At 39.5% G+C, this 26,229-nt stretch overlaps 1 protein-coding gene across 2 annotated transcripts in view; it reads right to left on the bottom strand.

The window, feature by feature from the left end:
* MSRA (methionine sulfoxide reductase A) overlaps positions 1–26,229 on the bottom strand; it is a 292,761-nt gene that overhangs the window by 127,141 nt on the left and 139,391 nt on the right. The window contains exon 3 of one of the 2 annotated variants that reach the window (XM_075750377.1): positions 23,818–23,937. The exons of the other annotated variant lie outside the window; for it this stretch is intronic. Coding sequence (XP_075606492.1) covers positions 23,818–23,937 — 120 coding nt within the window. The remainder of the gene's footprint in view (positions 1–23,817; positions 23,938–26,229) is intronic. 2 annotated transcript variants of the gene reach the window in all.

The raw sequence follows: 26,229 nt of genomic DNA, 5'->3' as shown, positions 1-26,229 counted from the left end.
CAGCTGGTTGCAGAGAGGAAAGACTGACTCGAGAGCGATTTTCCAGAGCCCATCCTAGCAGCACAGGCTGCTTAAATGGGTGCAAGAACGTAAAAACCCACTAAATCACACGATCACAAATGATTAGGAAGCTGAGACCATTATTTCTAGATTGCATTTCAGTTTGCCTGAATATTTATGCTTCTTGTAACATAGTGCTTGGGAGAAAACTGTACATATCGACATAGTGCTTGGGAGAAAACTGTACATATCTTAATAGCTGAGAATTGTAGGCTAGAACGCAAAAAAAAGGGACAAATTGCTATATTCGTACTCTGAAAGCTTCTCTTTCATATCTAACTTTTATTAAACTAATCTGACAGTTATATGATCTACATAAATATGATCAGGATCATGACTTCCCTCATGATTTCCCAAAAAACAAATACGCAAAAAGCAGTACAGGCAACCTGGTTTCACCAGAGACCTCTCACAGACATCAAACCGAAAAGAGGCAGCAACAGAGCAAAGAACTTCATGACGACAGACAGACACTCAGAGAGCTTCCAGAAAAAAAGACTACTAGGGTGAAAAGTAATTTATACTAGACAAACACTTTTAAGTCCATCAAAACTAATAAAAGAATTATAAAAAATTCTAAAAATGCCCAAAGCAACCTGTTTTCTGAGAAAGTCTTTAACAGAAACAAACTGTGTAAGTGGGTAAGAGCTTAAAAAGATATAATTTTGACAATTTAGATATCTAGAACACAGATATGAGAATGTTGGGGAAAAGTAAGTAGACATTATGCGCAGTGTGATGAAAGACCAATGGGGACAGAGACAAAATGAAGCACCTCTTAAAAGGAAAGCAGACTACAGATGTGACAGAGGAACTGCAGAGAAGTACCTTAAGGACAAGGAAAAAATCTTCAAATCAAAAAGATTAAAATTATATTTAGTTATTTCATTTACAGTGCCTTAGCAAAACTATATCGTCCCTGTAAGAGCTGTTGAACATCTACTATTTATTTTAAATACACCTATTGCCCCTCTTAAAGTGATACTCCTGAAAGATTATTGAGGGAGAGGGCTAAAAATGTGTCCCGTATAAGTATTAAAAATTGCAGTAAAGTCAGAGACAGGTAAATCAGAAATGTCCAGTCTTTGGTGGGTGGTACAAGTGTCTGCCAAGAGCAAGAAAGGGGAGTTCAAATCAGAAAAGGTGAAAAAGTTGGTTGGCTGGTTGATTAAAAAAAAAAAAAAAAAAAGATTTAAAAAACTTTAAACTGTGATAACTAAATGAGTTTGAATGCAGACGATTGAACTGGTAGAGAATGCCAGAAAACTGCAGAGAGCTCTCTGAAAACAGGTTAGCAACTGCACAAGTTAAGGGTAATCAGGGAAATGGAGTTGCAGTCTAAGCCATGCACTTACATTCCCTGCCTCCCAAAGAACCCTATCTGATAGAAACCATAGCACTCTTGTACCTGCTCTGATCCATGACATCACAAAGCATTTTGCCAAATGATGCCATAGCCGACAGCCTGGTAATCAGGATGTTGTGAAGACTAAGTCAGCAGCTGTTCTGGCGTTACCTCTCAGCTGGCTCAAGGCACCTCTTCGTCCTCCATGAGGGAACCATAAATTGCTCTCCATTAACTGTAGAGTGTTGAGGCACACTTAGGAAATGTTTTGATTTGCTTTAATCATGAAGATAAAACCAGTGACACTAGCAAAAGGTTTCTTACAATGACAGCTCCTCCTGGGGACCCTACTGAGTGCACGTTAGAGCAATGGGTTGTCTTTCTGCTAGAAAAGAACATCTCCTCCCTTTCCTGCCTTATTTCATTCTTATAATACCTGGATATTACATTGCAAATTGCGGCTGCCATCTCACTGTGCAAGGTGCTGTAAACATACAGAATAAGAGACAGCCCTGCCACCCGCTAAAACGGCTGGAAAGAATTAACAGTTCCTTGACTGCAAGTTTATTATTCCCAGCTGTCCTCATGAAGGTCCCCACAACAAGAAGAGGTGGCTTGTTCTTTGACCAGCATCATCTGAGACTACACGAATGTTTTAGAATATTACATCTCTGATTATGGTAAGTTGAATTCTTCATTCCTAGAATATCACCCTGAGCATAAAACCCCACTTAGCGATGACAAGCATCTTCTTAAGGACACCGTGAAAAATATGCTGGATAGTGCCATAGGTTTCACAAAGACCATTAACCGCTGGAAACAGATCAAACGCCAGCTAATATATTTCTACAGCTGCATGACCCATATTTGAGATCAGGTTTAAAAAAATAAAGGCAAGTAGATCAATCATTAGCCTTTAATAAATCTTTACAGATATTGCACTTTTTTGCGGCAAACCTTTTAGACATTATTAATTCTCACCCCAATTTTAATAAATGGCTGTGCCAATGCTTAACCTCAAGAAGTCATGCAAAATGAATTATTACTGATGATTAATTATGCTGTAACAAGCCAATAAGAGCAACCTTTATTTCGGCCACTGATGAAATTAATTACAATTGACTCCAGTAAACAGTTTACTGTTTATACTGCTACTTACACATAACAAAAAATATTTTTGCTTTTTTTTTGCTAAAATGTAAATGTTATACATCACATTAGACCAGTGAAAACATTTACTTCCCGCTTAAACCTAATGAACATTCATTGTATTTGACTATCCATTATTTCTATCCAACCAGGCACAACTCAGGAGTTTTAAATTACAGGTCACTTGTATCATCTCTAAAATTCCCATTTAAATGGGAGCATTTAAGAAAAGCAAAGAAATTATTTTAATTCGAGAAGCGAGTATTCCTTGACATTAATTCATCCAAAAAGAACGACCCAATTTGGATGCCCATAAGTACTTAGAAGACAATGAGAAAAAAAAGAGTAATTGTTAATCTATTAAAAAAAAAAAACACCAAACTGAAGGAAGTAATATATTCAAATAATGTGAATCACTGTGCTCGCATTTATGTTTATTGTACAGTACCTACTCCTGTGAGATCTATTGGAATTTAATAACGTCAAGTCTGGCAAAGTGAGGGGCACAACTTCTTTCTCACAGATACCAATCCTTGCAGATAATTTTTTCTCATACAGAGAGGAACTCCAGTCTTGCTAAGAGAAAGAGGCACAGGAAGATCTTGTGGTTAAAAGCTGAGGATTCAACCTGTAATAAAATGCAGTTTCTTAACACTGAACCATAAATGCACAAAGCAAAATGCAACATTGAAGCATAAATGCTTGACATTATTTATCTTCTTAAGGTAGTTTTAATCCAAGCTTCTCTGCTGAATTCTATGGTCTGCAGATGCAGGAGGCCAGCAGGGATAGTCATGGTGGTCATCCACAGCACCAGAATCCATGAATCTATGGCTCTGACCACCCTTCCTTTCCTTCACAAGCTTTACTGAGAACATTGTTTTTGTAACGCTGTTCTGTTTTTGGCTGGAATAGAGTTAATTTTCTCCATAGCAGCTAGTACGGGGCTGTGTTTGGGATTTGTGCTGAAAACAGTGTTGATGATAATATAGAGATGTTTTAGCTCCTGCTGAGCAGTGCTTACGCAGAGCCAAGGCCTTTTCTGCTCCTCACACCCTCCACCAGCGAGTAGCTGGGGGTGCACAAGGTGTTGGGAGGGGACACAGCCGGGACAGCTGACCCCAATGACCAGAGGGATGTTCTGTACCATATGACATCATGCTCAACATATAAAGCTGGGGAAGAAGAACGGACATTTGAAGTGATGACCTTTGTCTTCCCAAGTCACCGTTACACGTGATGGAGCCCTGCTTTCCTGGAGATGGCTGAACACCTGCCTGCCATGGGATGTGGGGAATGAATTCCTTGTCTTGCTTTGCTTCCGTGCGTGGCTTTTGCTTTCCCTATTACTCTGTCTTTATCTTAACCCACGAGTTTTTCACTTTTATTCTTCCTATTCTCTCCTCCATCCCACCGGCAGGGAGTGAGCGAGGGGTTACGTGGGGCTGAGCTGCCGGCTGGGGTTAAACCACAACAAACGCCCAGAACCCATAATGGTTTCCAGGTGTCATTGAAAGAATTACTATAGTCAACTCTTACACTTTGGAGCTTCTACTGCTCAGAAAGTGATATGTCCCCATGACCCCCTATACAACTAGCCAGAGGCATGTTCTGTCTTTCTTCCAATGTTGCCTTCCAGTGAAGCACAGATTCCCCTACAGTGAGGACACGATGGCCCAGTACTCTGCGTCTGGCTTACGTGGTCCACAGGGCAGGTGAGGAACGGGTGGAGATCTTTCTCCATGACAGATGGACAATTAATGTGTTTTTTGCTCTTTCATCTTCATGTCTCACTGTATCTGCAGGAAAGTGAATAGCTTTCCCCTGCGATAAGCATATTTAATGAATTCTTCTGCTATTAGTGAGGCGCTGTATGTTGACTGTCCTTTTCCATTGCCTGCTCTTGTATGTGGCACATAATACTACAGTTATCTGAGCTTCAATGTGGAAATGTGGGTGAATTGTGAATTGTAGAAGTGTGCCATAGCCTGAAGATTAGATTATTTGACGGCCCCTTTAACCATTAATTGTGTGAAACTGTAACTTCACATAAGATGATACTGACATTTGCATTTTGGTTTCTTCCACATGAAGAAGGCCAGATTATTGGCCAGTTCAAGGATGCTGAGAAACTAAGCAGGCACCAAAATGGCAAGGGGCGTACACACACGACCTGCAGCAAGCTGAGTCTGTCAAAGAGGATGCTAAAGGGAAAGCTAATTCCAACATAAAATATTTGATGGGAAGTTACAGCGATGATGTAAATGAAGTCTTCTTTCTTCAGCAGTGATAGACAGTATACCAAGTGGCCGTAAGCTGCAACCTGGAATGCTGAAATTGGACATTAGGAGAACCTTTGTCACCAGCACAGTGCTGCAGTGGAGCACACTGCCCTGCGCACTCCTGTAACCTCCATCCTTGGAGATTTTCCTGACTTAGCTAGACAGAGCCACTGATGACCTGGTTGATGGTCCTGTTTCAGATGAGAGTTTGGAGTAGACTTCTGCATGTCCCTTCCAACCAGCAACTTCTATGATTCTACACTTTGACAATAAGTATGGTAATAAATTACAGATAGTTCTCTTCATTCTCCATTTTAAATTTATAGACTTATTCTAGCTGAGACAGCACAGTTTGAACATACAAAGAAACTCTGGCATCTTAGTTACCTTTAGCAGAATTTAAGACTATGCCTATACTAGCAAATTAAACAGTACCAGGGAACATTCCCAGGTACTGGGATTAGATCTCTTCAACTGTAAATTATTGGTATGGTCATCTCCATGGCATAGAGTCCTACTCTAAATGTCTCTCTCCTCTCCCTGCACATGTGTGTGCACGCATACATTTGCACTTATATAATTATTGAGTTGGGAGATAAGGAAGGACCACTGGAATCCTCCCCAAAAATGGAGTTTAAGTGTGTGAGTGATGGATTCCCTGTATTATAGGTCACACATGAGCTTGCACACACTCTTTCAGGACTCATAATCATCACAGAATCAGAAATGTGTGTTGGAGGATGCATGGGTATATATACTCATATAAAATTATCCTCTGTTGCATTTTATCTTTTCCTAAGCCTGACAGAAGTCTTGGCTCTATGATGCCCTGGACCAGCTGTTATCATTCACATGAGACACTCTCCTTTATAAATGCACTGATCTTGTATATCAAATGTGACTTAAAGAAGGGATTAAAAATAAAAAAAAACTTTCATTTAGCAAGCTTATATTAAAAATTAAGAGATGTTAATAAATACTGTGTCTATAAGCTGGTCTAAATCTATCTAAAATGCCCCACAGTGAAGTCTTACATCAGTTATTATTGAAACATTAAATGCTTTTCTTACAGGCTTACAGCAATCAATTTAACTTTCAGTCATCTTGTACCCATATGTGCTGCTCCTGTTGATGAAATGGCTATTAATAAAGGAATAGATGGCTATGAATTAAAGCAAGCTCTACTTAATCACATTAATCCAGAGTATGTTAAAGGCTTCAATTTTCTAAATAATTTTGGGCTTAATGCCTCTGAGATGGGCAGACTGTTCTATTGATGCAGCATCTGGTCCAATTTAAGCTGCATTGTGAAGGAGGAATTGTTAGGCCCTTGCAAAAATAAGGAAGACTGACAGTTTTAGGGATGCAACCAAAACTGCTACAGCTGAGACAAAAGATACTGCAAGATATTGAAAAAGACCTACAACAATTAAAAGGCAGCCCACTGCTCTGCAAATGCAACTCTACTGTTCAGTGAATTGTATATGATTAACTTACTCTTACTGATGGGATGAGTACTCCACACACTTAACCATCACTGTATTTTCCAGTCATTGAACATCCAACAGCTGCTGCTGTGAAATATGTTCACTTACCCATTACATTGGGTTACCAATTAGAGAGGAATTATTTAAAAGGGAATGGCATAACCACTAACACTATCCTTGCATAAGCAGTAATTTCTGGCTTCAGGGTTGGTTGTTGGTTTGTTGCTTTTTTTCCCCCAAGGGTTTTTTTTATTATTATTATTTTGGTTGTGTCAAGGTAGTAGTTTTACAATGAAATAAGATTTACCTTGGCTTATAGCACTGACATACTGCTGCATTCAGTTAAGGAGCTACAGAAAAAGTGTTTTAAATGCTTCTGGGGAATTAAAAACCTTCATAGGAGAATTACAGTTTTTTAGAACATTTCTGCAGGAGAAAGATTTTTTTTAAAACCCAGTCTTTATAGAAGGTCTTCAATGAAGGAGACAATATGGTCCAGTCCATCCACTGGAAAAAAATAATACTGCCTTTGCTATTGCATTTTTGTTATGTTTAATATGTCAAAAAAGTTATAGGGGCACATCTTTCTCTCAGTAATTTCATTATAAATAAAAACAGCAACTCCAATGAATTTAGTGCATTTGCACAATACATGTAAGCAGTGAATGAAGCCATCAAGTCATGTTCTGCAGAGCTGTAAAAATCTCTGTCTGAAAGCTTATTTCAATCAAATGCAATGTTTTAATGCAATATACAGAGCAGGTTTGGGGAGCAGACATTGCATTTAGTATGTATGTACACTATTATCACATATCATAAAATTTGGACAATTACAAAGTGCTCAAAGAAGATTTTATATGATACACTACAGCATCTACTTCTGCATCCTACAGGACTAGAAAGGAATCAGTATTTTAAAATGGAGATTAAAAATTATGTTTAACATAAAATGTTCAGATACATAGTTCCTTTTCAGCTGAATAAAATAATTTAGATATATAAATACCTAAATGTATCAGTCGAAATTCTCTAAGACTAGAGAAGAGGGAAAAAACCTTTAGATTTCCCCTTGTCACCTACGCTTTCCTCCAACACTCACCACCAGAAAAATCCACATAGCTGTATATTTCAAAGCACTTTATAAGGTAAGATAAAGTATCCCCTTTTTTATAAATGAGGACAATAGGCAGGAAGAGCTGAAGGTCATCCAAGTCAGCCTTGGAGCTGGGAACAGAAGGAAATCAGCTGAGTCTCAAGGTAACAGCCCAGCTGAGGTGCTCCTCCTTCCTTCTGCAACACGTTCTGCTCCGAAGAGCTGCCAGGCAAAGTCCAGCATTAAAACTGCTGCTGAGGAATATGAAAAGCAAGAGCAAGAAAAGGGAAGAAAGCACACACTTAACCGAGACTGCGGTGCTGCGTGAGAGAAACTTCCGTTACCCGTTTTCAGTACAAGTGTAATTAAATGGGAAGATCTTCCCCTCCTGCAGGGAAGTTTCATTCCTCGGAGGGGTTTCAGAGGAGGAGAAGGTTGTATTGCTGGTGTGACAATTACAGTGGTAGTTTAGGGATTCTTGAAAGAGGTGAGAAAAAAGGGAGTTATTTTCTCATAACTTTCTGAAAAAAAGTTATCTGAAAAAGGTTTTATCTGATCTTTATCAAATACAATGGGAGCCGTAGGTCTAATAGGCAACTTGTTCCTCAAACTCTGGGCCATTCTTCTAATTAAGAGCTATTAAATAGGCCTAAGTACAAATAAATAACCACTTATTGTGCCAGTGATATAAAAAGAATTCATCTCTAGGTATAACACTATGGCAACAGCTTTTGTAAGATACTCTTTGACACTGCAGTAGAGCTCCTGTTTAACAATTCAAATGCAGAAATACGAGAATAAAGGAGGCAAAAAGCAACTAAATGATACCCCCGCTCACGGATCAATTGTTTTGATGAATTCTGTTCTCACACCTTATATGAACATATCATGTGTGGAAACATTCTATTTCATGGTAACAATGAATCTGCATGGAGAAGAGTCTATTATCATATTGAAAATAAAGGAATTAGAGAAGAATCGAAGGCAGTAAATAGATGAATATGCAGTAAGACACTTGGCTTTATACTCAATTGGTCTGCAGACTTTGCCTTCTATATCTGTTGTGACATTATTTATTTCAGCATCCTTAGTAGAAGATCAAAACCGCCTATTTCAAGAGCAGTAGCAATGAATGCAGTTTTGCTGCAAAAATTGTCCCCTTTTAATTAATTATTTTATTTTCCATAGCTGCCTGAAATAGTCATCCTTCAAGCAGGCCTTAGAAATAATTCTCTTTATTATGGAAAGTTCCTTAAATCCCCACTGCTATATAAAAGATACTGCTAATCATTAGAAACTCTGGTAGCGTTCAGAGTGTGTGAATCTCTGGGAAAGACCAGGAAGAGTATTTCACTCTTCCTAGTTAATTAGATCTGGAACAGTGGGAGCTGGTACCAAAATATTCCACACCTTTGGTGTGATAGCCCTCAGTTCAAACACCTGCTCAGGAAGTTTGATGGCTGGATCCTAAATGACTCTCAAAATAAGAGACGTATATCTCTGGAGAGCATCCTAACTACCAGGCTAGAGGATGTGCTCAGGAAGCACATTCGTTACTTCTCCTGATGAAGCAAGGCCGCTGTGTAGCCTAAGATGTAACCTTATAGAATCATACCATCATACAATCATACCATCATTTAGGTTGGAAAAGACCTTTAACATCATCGAGTCCAACCATTAACCTCACACTGCCAAGCCCACCACTAAACCATGTCCCTAAGAACCACATACCTCCAGGGATGGTGACTCCACCACTTCCCTGGGCAGCCTGTTCCAGGGCTTGACAACTCTTTCGGTGAAGACATTTTCCTTAATCTTCAATCTAAACCTCCCCTGGCACAACTTGAGGCTGTTTCCTCTTGTCCTATCACTTGTTACTTGGGAGAAGAGACCAACACCCACCTGGCTACAACCTCCTTTCAGGTAGTTGCAGAGAGCCATCAGGTCTCCCCTCAGCCTCCTGTTCTCCAGGCTCAACAACCCAAGTTCCCTCAGCTGCTCCCATCAGGCTTGTGTCCAGACCCTTCACCGGCTTCGTTGCTCTTCTTTGGATGCCCTAAAGCCAGAAGGAAGCTTGTTTTCTTCTACTGATTAGGGCAATCTGGGGCAGGGATGAGGAGGAAGGGAAAGAAATGCAAGTTCCTGGAACCTATTCTCATCATTAACATCTTTTTTATACACTTTAAAACAGATTCACGCTAGACACGCTGTGGAAAGCCAAATCTGGGACCTCTGTTTTTTTCCTGTGCAAGAATCTCATCTTGTTTGTTTTGGTACTCAACACATTTGCGTTTCAGATCACATGTTGCTGCACATTCAGAAGCAGAAGGAAGAAGAGGTCCCCTCCCCATTCAAAATCTGACCTGCTGAATTCATGACAATTGGATTCTACCTTCTTTGCACTTTCAAGCTAGATGCCTAAGTTCAGCTCACAGACTAAGGACACCAGATCCCAGTCTCTATTGTTTCATTTAATTTTAGCTTCACTTAAAGACTGGATAACAAAAGCAGGCTGGGAGATTGCACTGTGAGTGCAGAACTCATTACACATTACTCCTGTCTTTGAATATCTTTGAACACCTGGAGAAGGGCTAAACTGTCCCTGAACAGAGAGGAATGAGGCAAGAAATAAAATGAAGCCATTTGTTAAACCAAAATAAATGAAGCGGTGAAAAATAATGGTCCCATCTGCACCTACCACTGGTTCAGGGTCAGTTCTGCTGAAGAAAAGTATACTGCCAAAAATTGAAAGGAGAAGAATGAAATAGAATCCTGACCATTTTCCTCACCATACACAGTCCATTCAGAAAATAATAATAACAACAACAACAACAACAACAATATTTAGCAGTCTTGCAATGCTTTGTAGCTTCAAAACATTGCACAAACAGGGCCTAATCAATGAGAGTGGAACTTCTTTTTCCAAGACTTGTTTGCTACTCGGTAGCCACTTTTCTTTTTATTTTATCATCATATTAACAGACTGAGACAAATTTCTTCCTGATGTAACACCATTGACATCAGCAGAATTATGTCTAGGATCAATTTGGCCCAATTTAATACTTTCCTAACAGATGATAAGAGTATTATAATGGTGTTCCACTTGAGATGGAACAAAGAATTTTCACCGCATTCAGCACACATAATGGCATGATGAAACCCTGTATCCTTTCCAGGAAATCTAAAAAACTTTAATTATAACAAAAAAATTAAAAAAAAAAAAAAAAAAAAAGAAAGAAAAAAAAAGAGGGGGAAAAAAAAGAAGTAAACAATGTGTAATCACAGTAGCTGATGATAATGCAAAATTTCAGTTTAGTACCTACTACCTGTCACCTTTCCAAGATGAATAAAGGAAAGTTATGGCCAGAATAAGTTATGACCTCCTTGATAACACATAATAACTCCTTTAAACCAGAGTCTCTTTTTGAGGGGGAAAGTATTCTTTCATATCAGTGAGGCAGATAACTCATGGCTAAGCTGAACATATTTTAGAAAGATAAACAAATCCTAATTTAAAGCTTTGCAGTGATGGAAAATTTTTACCTCATTTTGGAATCTCTTCTAACCTTTATAATTAAGGAGGTGCATCTTAGTCAAGGCTGCCAGCTATAATGCATTTTTTAGCCTCAATGCATATTTTTGCTGTTCAGCTGGCTCCCAAGCTGAACAGAACAGTTACTCTGCTTGCAGAGAAGTAAGATAAAACAATTTGATGCATGAGTACTTGTAAGTACTTGAAAGGATCTGTCTCTAGAAGGACTGAACATGAAAGGAGGCACAACAGGGGAGGCACAAGTGTTAGGACAGAGCCACAAAGAGCTCAGCAATGTCCATGGGCTTCATGGGCCACGAAGCCTTTCTCCCCAAACAACTCTCCAGAGAGTACCACAACTTGCGTAATGTGCATAGTTACTCCCAGCAGCCTCCCACTTCTGCTGAAAGATTTCTGCCATCTCCATCTAGGTGCCCCTGAGAAGTTTCTAAACTAAACATAGGCATAGATCACCATGCCCTTAACACAAATGTGTTGAGTATCACCCATTAAGGTCATACTTGTTCCTTTGACTTCTTCAGACTGAAATGCTACTACCTAACGACAGCCAAAGCCACACCTCCACGGGGACACCACGCACGCTCAGCGAGCTGACCTCATGCTTTTGGTGACAGAAGCCCTCTTCTTTCTGCTTCTCCTAGAGGTGCTACAACAGATGCTACCAAATGCTCTAGCACTAGGTAACAGGGGTGCAGCCCTATTTTTCATGGCTGATGAGATTCCTGAGAAGAAGGGCCGTCACACTCTGCATCATGCTCCAGTTTAAAACCCAATAACAGCCTGGGAACCCAAGGACAGTAGAGTTGAAACTGTTTTCCATTCACTTACTTTCTACTCAAAAACAGGCAATGGCATGTACATACTTGTATGCTGAGATGATGGCTTATTATATTAATTAAAATTCTCCTATAGTTTCTTTTGATTTCTCCAACTGTCTGCAGCAATCTGTTGTCTTTTCTTTTAGTCTTATATGGTATGCTTTGGGAGGAAAGGACCTTATTTTTTTTCTGTGCTTTACCCAGCAAGGTCATAGTCCATGCCAAGTCTCGCATTCAAAACATTAATGATACTTCTTTAGTATTTTTCTTCTACTGCTGTACTATTTTAGCAGAAAGCAAACTGTATAGACTTTATGGAAATGTGACATTAGAACAGAATCACTTGAAGGCATTTCAGCTACAATTAACATTTTTCACTCCTCGGAAAGAAAATAAAAATAGTTTCTAATTGAATCGCTTCACTGAATAAACACTGAATAAAAGCAAGTGGGGAACTAGTAGACAAAAAATAAGGTTAGCCACATGTCGAGGTTGGTTTTTTTCCAGGTATATTTGATCTGTGTGTCAGCACTGTGGGCGCGTGTGTATGCCAGCACTGCCACGATATATTTTTGCGCTTAGTAATAGGTACAGAAATGTCTCCAGGCATGCACCGCATGCAGAGACAAGGAGGCAAAGCTGGTAATTCCTTCATGCTTCTTCCCAGCCAGAGAACTCCTAGGATCCATGGGTTTATAGGGCTTGTTGTGAATGTCAGTATAGACAATACATCTCAAAAAAGATCAAAACCAAGAAGTTGATCCAAAGTGTCCACTGAGTTTCTCAGTGCAAACTATTTGCTAGTCAATACAACAGGCCTAGAATTGCTCTCTGGCTGTACAGCCAACTTCACAACAGAACTCACCTTGCAACTAAACTTTTTATCCTCCAGACAGCCTTTGTGCATCCACACATCAGCTAGTGTTGATAACAAAGAAGTTTCTTTAGAAGCCAGAGAGAAGGTATCCTTTCAGGAGAGTCCAGCCTGCTGATTTTTTTAAGAGTATCTGCAGCTCCAAGTAGACTCTACCCGGGGCAAGCAGCTCCTGCTCCTTTTGAAGTACAAGTTTAAGGCCAGATACCTTAGGCTGGCCACTTTGTCCATATCAACAGGCTGAAGAGATCTGATGACGGCAACTATTATAACTATGGGGTAAGACAAAACACCTCCTGCCAGTTGCATTGTGCATGGAGCACACCAGGGAGGCTGTTGCCACATGATGTGCAACCATGAAGAAAAACATCCTTCCTGGTGCCAAAGTGAAAGCCTGCAAAGATGTATCACACAAGTGTTTCAAAGCACTAACCATTCAGAAGAAAACAAAAAAGAAAAGTGATATTTTCAGATCTCCTGTGATGGATCTGCTGCTTGTTTTTTCCCTGTTACCTTGTTTTTGCTCCACTTCCCAGCTTACCTGTTGCTTTGAGCTCTACTGATGGTACAGAGATACAGCATGTCGCTAATAGAATACTCCTTAATAAGGCAGACTGTCAGTAAAGCAAATGAAGCTCTTTTTACTTACTCCTCAGAATAAATACTTCATTCCCAGACATATTGATACCTAGCTGCCATGAAATAACCTTTAGGAAAATATCATTTAACTATAGCAAGTTTTCTTTGAAACTTCCTGCACAGGTTCAGTACTAGAGTTAATGAAACCACAATTTCCTCTCATATCTGTGAATGTCACAAATGAAATCATATTAAAGAAATGGATAAACAAATTAATACAGAAAAGGCCATCAGTGATTATCAAATACTAAATCACTAATACCTGGAAGCTGTGAGGTATATGAAGGCAGAACTTACACTAACTTTCATGGAAGTAGATTGTTAGATTAAAGGCATCCTTGGTGTGAAAAGAACACAGCAGTTATATTTCAACTAATCAAATACCTTCCTTTTATTTTCTCCCTTTTTTGTCATCATAGATCCCAGAAATTTCCAGAAAGATAGCTTAAATAAAAAGGTGATTTAGTTCCTGAGTGAAGACCAAAATAAACCTTTGAGCTAGTCAAGCAATGGCTAACATATTTAATTAAACAAATCTTGGATGCTAGGGTCAAGAACAGAGCGATCCACCCTCCTTCCTGCCCATGCTGTAGGAGCAGACAGGTCCCACACGGGAAGACACAATTTTTGTAAAGGAACTTGAAGTCAATGAACAAAAAGCAGAAGGAGCCCGTGTGTCAATCGTACCTCAGTTATCTTTTGTCAGCAGCATCTTCTGTGGCTTGTGGATTATCCCCTGAGCTCTGGTGGTAAAGATCTCTGCTGCAGTATTAAACAGATCTAGCTGAGACCTTCTATAAATCAATTATGAGGGCTGTTGCACCCTATTACTGTGGGGAAATTTCCTGCTGATGGAAATGGCAGATTTTCTATCACTTTGGGTATTCAAATAAAAATTGGATAATTGTCTTTTCAGTAGCTTGGGCTTCGTAGCTTACTCCTGTGATTACAATAGTACTTAGGGCATCCAGCCTGACAGCACACAAACTACGTGATGGACCCTACCTGGCAATAGGTTTTGACACTTTACGCAGGAATGCATAGATGGCATCCTATACCTTCTCTTACACCAGAATTGTGACTCGAACATAATTTACAGCTTATCCTAGCTTTACAATCTCTGCTTTTTTTAGTGCATCAAAGCATTTGAAAGATTTTTGTTTCTTCTAAAAAGAATACACCTACAATAGCTGTACTCAAGTCCTAGCCCACAGCAAATCATCAACGATTAAATTGAAAGATGACTTCCCTGAAGGATCCTTCATTTCTTGGCTCTACCAAGGTAAGTTAGGACTCCTCAAACAAACTGCTTGATCTCTCTTAGAAAATATTTCTTGCTGTGCACAGCTGTAATCTCTTGTTATTTTATGAGCCTTTTTCCTCTCAAAATACATCCTGAGACTGACCGAAAAATGTTGCAATTTTGGTGATGATTTCACTTAATGGATGCCACTGTAGAATTGTAAAAAGTGGGGGGGGGGGGGGTGTGGTGTGTGTGCTGTTCTTTTCATGATGAAATATTTTGATTTTTCTTTTAGTTCCCACCAAAGTGCCATTCTAAAATATGGTTCCATTACCTTAATCTTTCCTAAAAATTCAGGAACAATTTAAAACAAAATCAGTGTTCTACTTGGTCCCAATTTCTTAATTTCTTTGTTTTTTCTATTAGCCAAAACTAATTAGGGGAAAAAAATATTGAACCAACCAAAGCATTATTTCTATTTAGTTTTTTCAGTGTAAGCAGCTGACTGAAAACAAGCTCTTTCCTTAGTGACTGCCTTCTCTTTGCAAGTCTCTAAATCCCTCTACTCCACCTTTGCCCCTCTACTCCACTTTGCCCCTCTACTCCGCTCTTGTGAGATCCCACCTGGAGTACTGCGTCCAGCTCTGGGGGCCCCAGGACAAGAAGGACATGGAGCTGTTGGAGAGAGTCCAGAGGAGGCCACGAAGCTGACCAGAGGGCTGGAGCACCTCTGCTATGAGGACAGGCTGAGAGAGTTGGGATTGTTCAGCCTGGAGAAAAGGCGGCTCCGGGGAGATCTAATCGTGGCTTACCAGTACCTGAAGGGGCTACAGGAAAGATGGTGAGGGACTGGTTATCAAGGAGTGTAGTGACAGGACAAGGGGGAATGGGGTTAAGCTGAAGGAGGGTCGATTTAGATTAGAAGTTAGAAAGAAATTCTTTACTGTTAGAGTGGTGAGGCACTGGAACAGGTTGCCCAGAGAGGTTATGGATGCCCCATCCCTGGAAGTGTTTAAGACCAGGTTGAATGGGGCTTTGGGCAACGTGGTCTAGTGGGAGGGTGTCCCTGCCCACAGCAGGGGGGTGGAACTAGATGATCTTTGAGGTCCCTTCCAACCCAAACCATTCTATGATTCTGTGATTCCATGATCTTTCCTGGAGCCCCTTTAGGGACTGGAAGGGGGTCTAAGGTCTCCCTGGAGTCTTCTCTTCTCGAGGCTGAACAAGCCCAACTCTCTCAGCCTGTAATCCTGCATGGAATCCCTTCTGAAAATGAAGGTCCTTTGGAATTTAGTGTAGGCTCCAGGTCAGAAGATTTTGTCTTTGACTTGTTCTGTAATGGCTCTTTCAACCTCTGGGGCTATCACATTTTCATCTTATATATATCTTTAATAAAACCAGAAGATGAGAAAGATGGAAACAACACATCTCAGCGGAATACAATTCAAATAAAGTTGTTAATAATAAATAATATATTTAGTATTTATACTGTTACTACTACCTAAGCCTGTGATTATGGGCAATGCTGAAATAAATAGATAAAAGGAACAGAGGATAGCAGTGAGACTATTAGGGTTTAAATTTGCCACAAGGCACAATCAGGTATTTAAATAATAAATATCAGTTTAATTTCTTCAAGCCTGAATTGGCCAAGGTATTAACCCTGAGAAGTTAAATTCTGAAATGGAAATGTAAACTTCACCTTGATTAAAGATGTAGCAGAACTCCCTCAGCAGACCAGCTACCATCCCTTGTGGACAGGGAGCTTTTTGTTTTTCACACAATGATTGGTAAAAATATTTATTCTGCCTTTTATTTTTAAACGATGAATCTACAGAACACACCTCTGTATCCTGGTATACTAAGTTATAATGAAGTTTTCTTGGTCAACAAGAAGCTATTCTGTTCAAAAAGAACATGTCAGTCATGTCAACATAGACAATTTTCTAGGTAGAACTGCAATATAGGAGGTAACTGAAATTCAATGCATCTGTTATATTTCTTGTTGCCAAGGTTTTAACGTTGCAGCAGCATCTGCTATCACCTTTCCAAATGATTTTTTGAAGCGAAATTGGTACATTCATTTTATTTCATGACTTAGCAATTGCATCGAGGACAAATTATAGTTTATAGGGTTACATCAAGATTTTGTCTGCACAGCTAGAAGGATCCTAGGACTATAGTCTCATGATTACAGAGACAGAACCTATTCTACCTGTGGCCTAGTTAATAAAAATTACATATTTTCTACAAAATCTTATTCTTCAATTGCTACAAAAAATATACAAATCACTAATATCCACAGTACATGACATTAACTTTGATCAGTACAGTATTTTGCACTTTGATTGGCTGACCTTTCCTTCCTTCCTTCCTTACAGGTGAACTAGGCAAAAATAAAGGGGAGAGGTGGAGCAACTGGCCAATAGTATCAAGGCACGTTGTAGAGATCAAGGGCCTGGTGAACACTGATATTCTTCACAGAATCTATAAGTCATTAAAATTCCTATATCCTGTTCTTGTAAGAAAAAAAGAACAGACAAAGGCACAACAGGAATCTATTCTCTCGACAGCGATTTAATAATAAAAGAAAATGTTCTGAGCCATTCTCATTACTGCTTGGAAACTTTAATCTTGTGGACTTAGTTTCTGTTCATGAAAACCTTCAGATCCCTATATAAGCTACAGAAAGTGAAGGGAATATCCCTAGTTTAATTATACATTTAAACATTTTGGAGAGTCAGACCCAGTTTGGAATAGTGTTGTGATGTCTAAATGAAGGGCTTTTCAAGCAATATAAGGCACTGTCTCAACACACTGATAGTTTGTCATAGGGCGCTAATCTGTATTTTGTAGAGAATGGGAAATCTGAGAAGGAAATATTTTCCCATACTACATTTGCTCTATATTGCTATTAATAACTCGTGAAAAATGCTAGTCAGATTTTCTGTTGTTGGCTTTAATGATCACGCTGTTTATGCATAAATATGTCAAATAAGCCCCACATGATGAAGTCAAACCCTCTGCACGCATTTTCTTTCTTAAAGCAAAGACATGCTAGCCATCAACCTGCTGTGGACTTTAATAGTTGTCTTGCCCTTTCCTTCAAGTATAACTAAGATGAAGTAGAGATGGAATTAACTTTGTAAATCACCAACTGACCAAAGGAATAGGAGGTAACAGAGCAAGAAATTAATTTTGCCTTTCTCCACTCTTTTCCATCAGCTATTTAGAAGTCTTCCAGATGACCTCTGGAAGCCTAGATGTTTTAAGGAGAACTGGAGCTCCTACATATAAGAATCAGTCAAAAGACTAATTGATATGCAAGAGGCAATACTATTACTCAGAAAAACATGGGTTTGCTGCATAGGAAATGTGAAATAACTTCACAATAAAGTAGTTTATGTGACTCAACACAGAAACTAAGTCATGTGGCATACTTTTATATTGCACTGTTAATTATTAAGAAATGTGACTTGTGCACAAGAGAATACGCTTCAGAAAGGTACTGAGAATTGACTAGATTACAAATTGGTTTCACTAACTGAATATACTGTTATGTTCACTAAGTCTTCTAATATTGGATAATAAACAGGCATATTAAACTATTTTTCTTTACATTGTAGTCACTGAAGATAAACAAAGGAAAAAACCCAAAACAAAATAAAATGACCTGCTTAGATGTTAAAAGTTTGAACCATAAGCCTATAAACTGCCCTGTTTTTAAGAAAATTGTTAGCCGCATATTTTATATGGTAATTGTACATAACCAGTTTATGAATAACAACAGCAGAGTTTTTCCCTTCTGATTTCAGAGCCACTTGAGCTTTGCAGATTTCAAAAAGCTTATGAATATACAGATAAACAGAATTGTTCTGAACATCTGTAAGCAAAATATGAAAAGATGTTTCATACTGAATGAACATCCTGGGTTGTCTAATGCTGGCCAAAAATGGTGTATTTATGTATTAGGCTAATGCACTGAAAATAGCTCAAAATCCTTCGTGCACTTCAGAATGCCATTTTAGATTTTCATCTATATGGTTGTCACCACAAAATGTAAAAATAATTTCCAGCACTGTATTCATAAGCTTCAGAGTAACTCAATTATCTCTTAAACATCAATTTAGCAAGGCAATACCACGTCAACTGATAGAAGAATCTTCAAATGACCTGTCCCATCTGAACAGGATAACACTGATCTGACCTTTCAAGCAGAATCATGACTTCCCCACCTCTCCAACAGAGAGGTAAATCATGCTGCTCTTCAAGGCTTATGAGGTTGGACGTTTGCCCTTAGAGGCTTAAGTTTTCATGGGGTACCAACACAGTGTTGTAATAGTACAGCCATCACCTGGCTGCTATAAGAGCAATGGTGTTCCCCAAAATAGCTTAATAGTAGATCTGCAGATCACTTTTCCTCCCAGTGAGGTCCATCAAATGAAGATCACAGTAGAAGACTGGAACACCACTGATATAGAAAGCAGACCTGTATTCACTTGAAGCAACACAACATTTCCTTTCTAGAAAATACACTAAAAAGCATGAAGAAAAGAAAGAAACTCTAAGCATTTTCTTGTTTTCGATACAAGATACTTACTCAAGACTACCAAATGTCCAGTGCCTCACCACTGTCATAAAGAATTTTTTCCTAATGTCTAATCTAAATCTCCCCTCCTTCAGCTTAAGGCCGTTACCCCTTGTCCTATCACTACCACATGCCCTTGTAAACAGTCCCTCTCCAGCTTCAGGATAAAGACTGAAGCAGAATATCAAATTGCAGTCAAAATGCTCCAAGCCTCCATCTCAGTAATTCCTCAATTCACAGGTATTTAAACACACAGCCATGTTACTGTAGACTTTAAGTTCAACTATATTTAAGGCAGTGTTTTCCTCAGAGGTCTCTGAACAAGATATTACTTAAGATTATTATGGAACTTCCTAAACATACAAGACAACCTTTGTGGACTCTGTAAGCCAGTGTGCATGAATATATTCCTGTCACTTTTGGCTGCTGGTATATCAGCAAGCAGGAAATTTATTTCTTGCAGTGTAAGAAATATCAGCTTTTCAAGCAGAAAGCCTGATTGATTAATTGCCTCGCTATTCTGGTGACCTTCTACCATAGAGTGACTGTGGGAGTGGGTAAGGGAAGAGCAACAGATATCATCTATCTTGTAAGGCCTTTGACATGGTCCCACACAACATCCTTGTCTTTAAATTTGAGATATTGGTTTGATGGATGGACTACTCAATGGATAAGGAATTGGCTGAATGGCTTTATCTGAGGAGTTGCAGTCAACAGCTCAATGACCAAACGGAGATCAGTAACAAGTGGTGTCCCTCAGGGGTCTGTATTGGGACCTGTATTGTTCAATATCTTTATTAATGAGGTGGACAATGGGATTGAGTGCACCCTCAGCAAGTTTGTGAGTAATACAAGTTGAGTGTGCAGGTGGTATGCTTGAGGGAAGGGATGCCATCCAGAGGTACCTTGACAGGCTTGAGAAGTGGGCCAATGTGAACTTCATGAAGTTCACCAAGGCCAAGCACAAGGTCCTACACATGGGTCAGGGCAATCAACAGTATCAGCACAGAGTGAGTGATCGGACTGAGAACAGCCCTGAAGAGAAGGACATGGGGATATTGGTAGATGAAAAATTAGGTATGAGCGAACAATGTAAGCTTGCAGTCCAGATAAATAGCCAGTTGTATCCTGGGCTGCCTGAAAAGAAGCAGGGTCAGCAGGTTGAGGGCAGCAATTCCACCCCTCAACTTCACTTTTGTAAGACCCCATCTGCAGTCCTGCATCCAGCCCTGGGGTCCTCAGGACAAGACAGACATGGAGCTGTTGGAGCAAGTCCACAGGAAGCCATGAAGATGATCCAAGGGCTGGAGCACCTCTCTTGTGAAGATGGCCTGAGAGAGTTGGGGTTGTTCAGCTTGGAAAAGAAAAGGCTCTGGGGAGACCTTATAGCAGCCTTTCAATACAGAAAGGCGCTTATTAGAAAGATGGACGAAGACCTTATACCAAGGTCTGTAGTGACAGGACAAGGGGGAATGGCTTTAAACTGAAGGAGGGTAGATTTAGATTAAATACTAGGAAGAAATTCTTTACTGTGAGGGTGGTGAGGCACTGGCACAGGTTGCCCAGAGAAGCTGTGGAAGTCCCATCGTTGAAAGTATTCAAGGTCAGGTTGGATGGGGCTTTGAGTAACTTGATCTAGTGAAAGATATCCTTGCCCATGGCAGGGGGTTTGAACAAGATGATCTCTAAAGGTCCCTTCCAACCTAAACCATTCTAGGATTTTATGACTCTACGATATATAACATGCATGGATCAGATAGATACACGATCAAAACTGTGCATGCATCCAAGAACATCCGAAAACAAGAGACTGGAAAATCTTATGCCTCAGCAGGCACACACTCCCCTGTCTCCACATCATGTAGCAGCATGTATGCACATAAATCAACAGTGCATGGCCCATGTCCTTAGCTCCAGATAGAATTATGGATAGCGAAAGTACAGATAGATACCTTAGATTTGAATTAGTTGTTCACATATAGGCATCCAGTTACTTTTGAGATGTCCAAGGGCATCCATGAAAAACTGTCAGATGTGACTATAGCACGGCACATAGGATATTCTCAAACATCTCAAATGGCATGAAATCCTACATTTAGGCAATTGAATAAAAACCACCACCATTAGTTGATACATTTTGAGTGACCTTAGCAGGCGAGAAAGAGTAAATCCACATCATTTTGCCTGAGGTCTAGCTGACAATGTGCTTTTAGCAGAAGTGCTAAATGTTTCATCCAAAGAATTGTTGGGTTTTTTTCTTCAGAGTAGAGTGGCGGAAAAGCATTGGACTGAAATAACTCTCCTGCAGAGACTTCCAGGACTGCATGGCCTGAAAACAAAGCTCAAAGACTTGCCAAGTGGATACTGTTTAGATAGCCCTGGTGTCCTTTCTAGAGCTGGATTTAGAGGACTTGACTGTTAAGTGTTTACTATAGATATGATCTTGCCAGAACAGACGAATAAGAAAGTGGCAATCACACAGTGCATAACTGAAGTCTACTATTTCATAAGAACTGTTCTTCCCAGTGAAAACTATGGCAACCAGAGACAGCCAGATGGCAATATCTTAGGGGAGCTTGTGAGAGCTCTCTTTAAAGAGACTTCCAAAAAGTATGTTCAAAGATGAAAAAAAAAAACCCTGCCAAAAAAAAAATCAGAATAAAATCAGAATAAGATACAGCTAGAGGAAGCTAAGTAGGAAGAAAATAGCATGCAGAAATCAGTAAATTCTCCAACTCAGCTCAGCTGCACAACTAGGAAATGAAATGTGTAACACATACACATCCCATTTATGTTCACACAGACAAGGCGACGAAATATGTGCTTATACTTCTGGATATCTCTGAGCAAAAAATCCTCCTCTGTCCAGCATCTGGAGGCATATAAAAATCCATAATACAAATGTGTATAAAAACAAGCACTAGAAAAACAACCTCAGCTGTGGTTTTGCACAAAAAATCTAACTAAAAAAAACCTATCAGAAAATAGATGTCAAAGATTTTTCCCATTTCTTTATTCCAGGATTCTTATTATTTAATTACCATTTTTATTTTTATACACTATTGATAAAATACAACACAGAAAGTAGCAACAAAAAGCTTTCAAATGATCTCAAACGCAAAGCTCACAATACTATGGAGCTATTCTGAAATATAAAACCAGCCTATACTGCACACAATTAAAAGAGATGGTAACTTTTTTCTACTTCCCTGGCTACACCATCTTGTCCGTGTTCACTTCTCTCCCTGGCCAACAGCCCGCACTCAGTATCTTTGGAGAAACACTCAACAGTCTATCACAACTACCCTCGGTGTACTGGAATCATGAGTGCGTTGGGAAAGAGAAGTTGTGCTGCACATTCCTGTTCTATATACTAATATAATTATTCAATACCCAGGCCATTAAACAGAGTGGACAATAATTACCAGACAGGTGTTGGGCCATGTATGCTTATAAAAGTTAGAGATACTGCAGGCAAAAGATGAAATTACAAAATACAAGAGTGCAGGAGTATTAGGAAGTAATGGAACATCTGGATAAATAAGACGGGCATCACTGATCCTTCCATAGATGAAGCTTCTCATTGCTACATTTTGCAGGAATTCTGGGTATCTATGCATCAGTTAATGCTAACGGCATGGTATTGAGGTTTTTTTGTTCTAGATATTTTTAAATTTCTATAAACTAGGTATTTGCACTCAGGAGCATGCATACTGCTGTAAGTTCCCACCAGAAATTCTCCCTAATCTATATGTTTTCTTTAGCATTTATAAGGCAATGTCTTATGACTTCAGTGTTGTCTATAGAATACCACATTAAAACATCTCTTTTCACATTTTTTACTATTTCCAGAAAGTTTCTAGGGTTTTGGGTGTCTCGCAGCACTTCTGCACAGTTGCTAGTGTCCGTTATTTGTTTGTGCCACTGAACTTTTTACACTCTTTCCATCAAGCCTATGTGACAGATTGTCAGTCAGAACAGTATATCAACTTCAGCATTTGGCATAAAAAGTGTTAACAAGAAAATAAACCAAAAGAAAACCTCCAAGCTGTTCTCCACCAGCGAGTATAGGAAAGCACAAATTTTCTTTAACAGCAACATTAGCCAGTTGGCTGCCAGTGGTTCTATGTTTTAGATTGCAGAAAGAAACTGTATTGGGCTATTAGTACTGTAGAAGGATTAGTATAAGAGTGCAATGAAAAATAAATGCAAGGGTTTGGCATGGAAATGATAGGATGCTGTGCACTGAACTGTATAAAAATTTAACGCAAATGAGAAATTTAGACTTTTCCATATAACCTCCTGGTTATATGCAAAGAAAAAGGCAGAATGTGTGCTTTCTGAGTTTTGTTCATGCTCAGATACAGACAAAAGTAAAACAAAAACTCATGCTTTTTCTAAGGAAGACATTTGCATAATTTGAAAGAGAATTCATTTCCTGAAGAAATTATTTTTTCTTTTTCCTCAGAATATTTCTACATATATTAACTCATTAATTATTAGGAGATGACAATGGGATGGACATACCATAGATTCCATTACAGTGTAGGATGCAAGGCTGGTACCAGGGTTGACTAGATAGCCAATTTCTTTAGTTGCTGCAGTCACCCATTTTACCCTTCGTTGTCACCCATAATCTGACAGGATTCTACTCACAATCCTTAAAAACCAAAGAGGAAGACTTACCTGAACAGACTTCTTTGTAGGTAGGATTTGGAGTATACCCTCCAGCATAACCCACTTGAGTGGAGTAGACTCCCTTCTGTCTCCAAAACTTCCTCTCAGCTCCCCAGAAACAGCCCATACCTGAATATTGCATAAAGTGCATATCATTATGTCAAAATCTGCTCAACGCACATTAATTCATACAGTCCATAGTGGAAGTAACATCTATAGCCAGCATGTGAGGGTCAAAGGTTTCCCAAGATTATGTATAGAGTAACTATACAGAGAAATCCATTCTGCATCAGAGCACAACTCAAATAAAGCTTTATTTATGCTTCTGAATATTAATATATCACAGAGGACAAGTCCTATAAGGGTTCAAAGGCCCAAAGAAGGAGAATTCTTGTGCACCTAAAAAAAAAGTTACTTGAAAGGCAACTGCACTATTTGCACAGCACCATTTTCACTTTAGTTGATTAGCAAGCTGTCAAAACACAACAATTTTTATTAATGGCAAACAGTTATTTAATTTTCTGCTTTCAGGCATAGGCAGTCTTTAAAGGTGGCAGTAATAATGGATTAAATTATATGCTATACAGGAGGAAAAATGCTTTGGTTTAACAATTTATGCATGCAGATATTTGATGTTCAGACAAAATTTTGGGAGTCATTCACCCACGTGGCCAATTATCAAAGGACAGCAGACTGTCAACAGGTGTAAATTAGCAAAACTCTCCTGGTAATAGGAATCAAGCACATTGTATGAAACCCAGAAGGAAGGAACAAACAAGAATAACATTCACAATTTTCTGATGGCTTAAATAGTTAAGACATGTTAGCTACAATCTGGAAGACTACCAAAACTGAAACGTCATGTACACTCTGGTATTGTTTAGCTTATCCCTGATCACGGGCAATGTATTTTCTCCTTCAGTGATAACACACTTCCTTTTATTATTCCCTTACAAAAACATTTGAAATAAAAAGCAGTACAAATAAGCTAAATATTAATTACACTTGAAATCAATGATCCATGATGGGTTTTCTATGGATAACACTGCAGATATGATGGGTTAAAAAATTACAGAAACATTGCTTCAAAGTACAACTAGAAGAACAAAGCAGTCTCTTCTGGCTCACAAAGGCATGTTCTTTCTTTGAAACTTCAGAGATTAGCTTCAAATTAAAGTAACTTATTTTGACCAACTCCTGTCTCTGTAATGCACCAAAACCACAGAAGTAATGACCAAAATTTCTCCTTCTAATTCAGGCGCTCAAGCAAGCTGCATAAATTAGGAGCCTAGACTCCTCCTGGAGACCATGGAAAGAGGCAGGCATCTCCTGAGGACAATTCAGCCCACAGAAGATATAAATTGCTGATCAAATTACAGTCATTCTCCCCTGACTACAGAAATAGCTATGGCTATTAGACTTGGGTTCCTCAGCTAAATTAGGCTGGTGGCAAACTGCTGTAAGGACCTCTCTTGAAATTCCCTCCAGTTTTGCAGAAAGAATAATCTAGAATTCTCATTTGAGAGAAATTTTTCAGTCACTCGCATATCACTGACCTAATGGTGATTTAAACTAGAGTGTACCTGATGTCACTATTTTATCTCAGATAAGTCGGGGAAGTTCTCCAGTAATTATGGCCCTAGGTCTAGTCAATTGATATAGGGTGAGATATTTTTTACACATCACCCTGCCTAAGTTGCATGGTACGAACTGCAGCTGTGATCCCATCGTTGTCCAAAACAAGAGCATAACGAGAGAATATCAGCAATCCCTGATGCTCAGGTTTCCTCCTCAAAGAAGTCAGAGCATGTATAAGGGGGACAGTGTATGCCCGTGGCTCATCCCAACAGTCAGGGAGCAGATGAGAGGGAGCCTACAGCAAGGAGTCAAGAAGTGCTCCTTCGTCCATTGTGAGGACGCCCTTTCAACATATAGTTTTGACACAACCTTTGAATCTTTAACCAAATAATTGCTTAGAAGTGTATTTTCACCCATGTTTCTCATAAGCACATAGAATCACAGAATGATTTGAGTTGGAAGGGACCTCAAAGATCATCCAGTTCCAACCCCCTGCCATGGGCAGGGACACCCTCCACTAGCCCAGGTTGCCCAAAGCCCCATCCAACCTGGCCTTGAACACTGCCAGGGAGCCAGGGGCAGCCACAGCTTCTCTGGGCACCCTGGGCCAGGGCCTCAGCACCCTCACAGGGAAGGATTTCTGCCTCCCATCCCATCTCCATCTCCCCTCCTGCAGCTTCAGGCCATTCCCCTTGGCCTGTCACTCCCTGCCCTTGGCACCAGTCCCTCTCCAGCTTTCCTGGAGCCCCTCTAGGGACTGGAAGGGGCTCTAAAGTCTCCCTGCAGCCTTCTCTTCTCCAGGCTGAACAGGCCCAACTCTCTCAGCCTGTCTCCATAGCAGAG

This window comes from Balearica regulorum, chromosome 3, assembly GCF_011004875.1.
Source record: "Balearica regulorum gibbericeps isolate bBalReg1 chromosome 3, bBalReg1.pri, whole genome shotgun sequence".
NCBI classification, from domain to species: Eukaryota; Metazoa; Chordata; class Aves; order Gruiformes; family Gruidae; genus Balearica; species Balearica regulorum.
The sequence above is the reverse complement of the archived record's forward strand: the minus strand, read 5'-3'. Positions and strand labels throughout refer to the sequence as shown.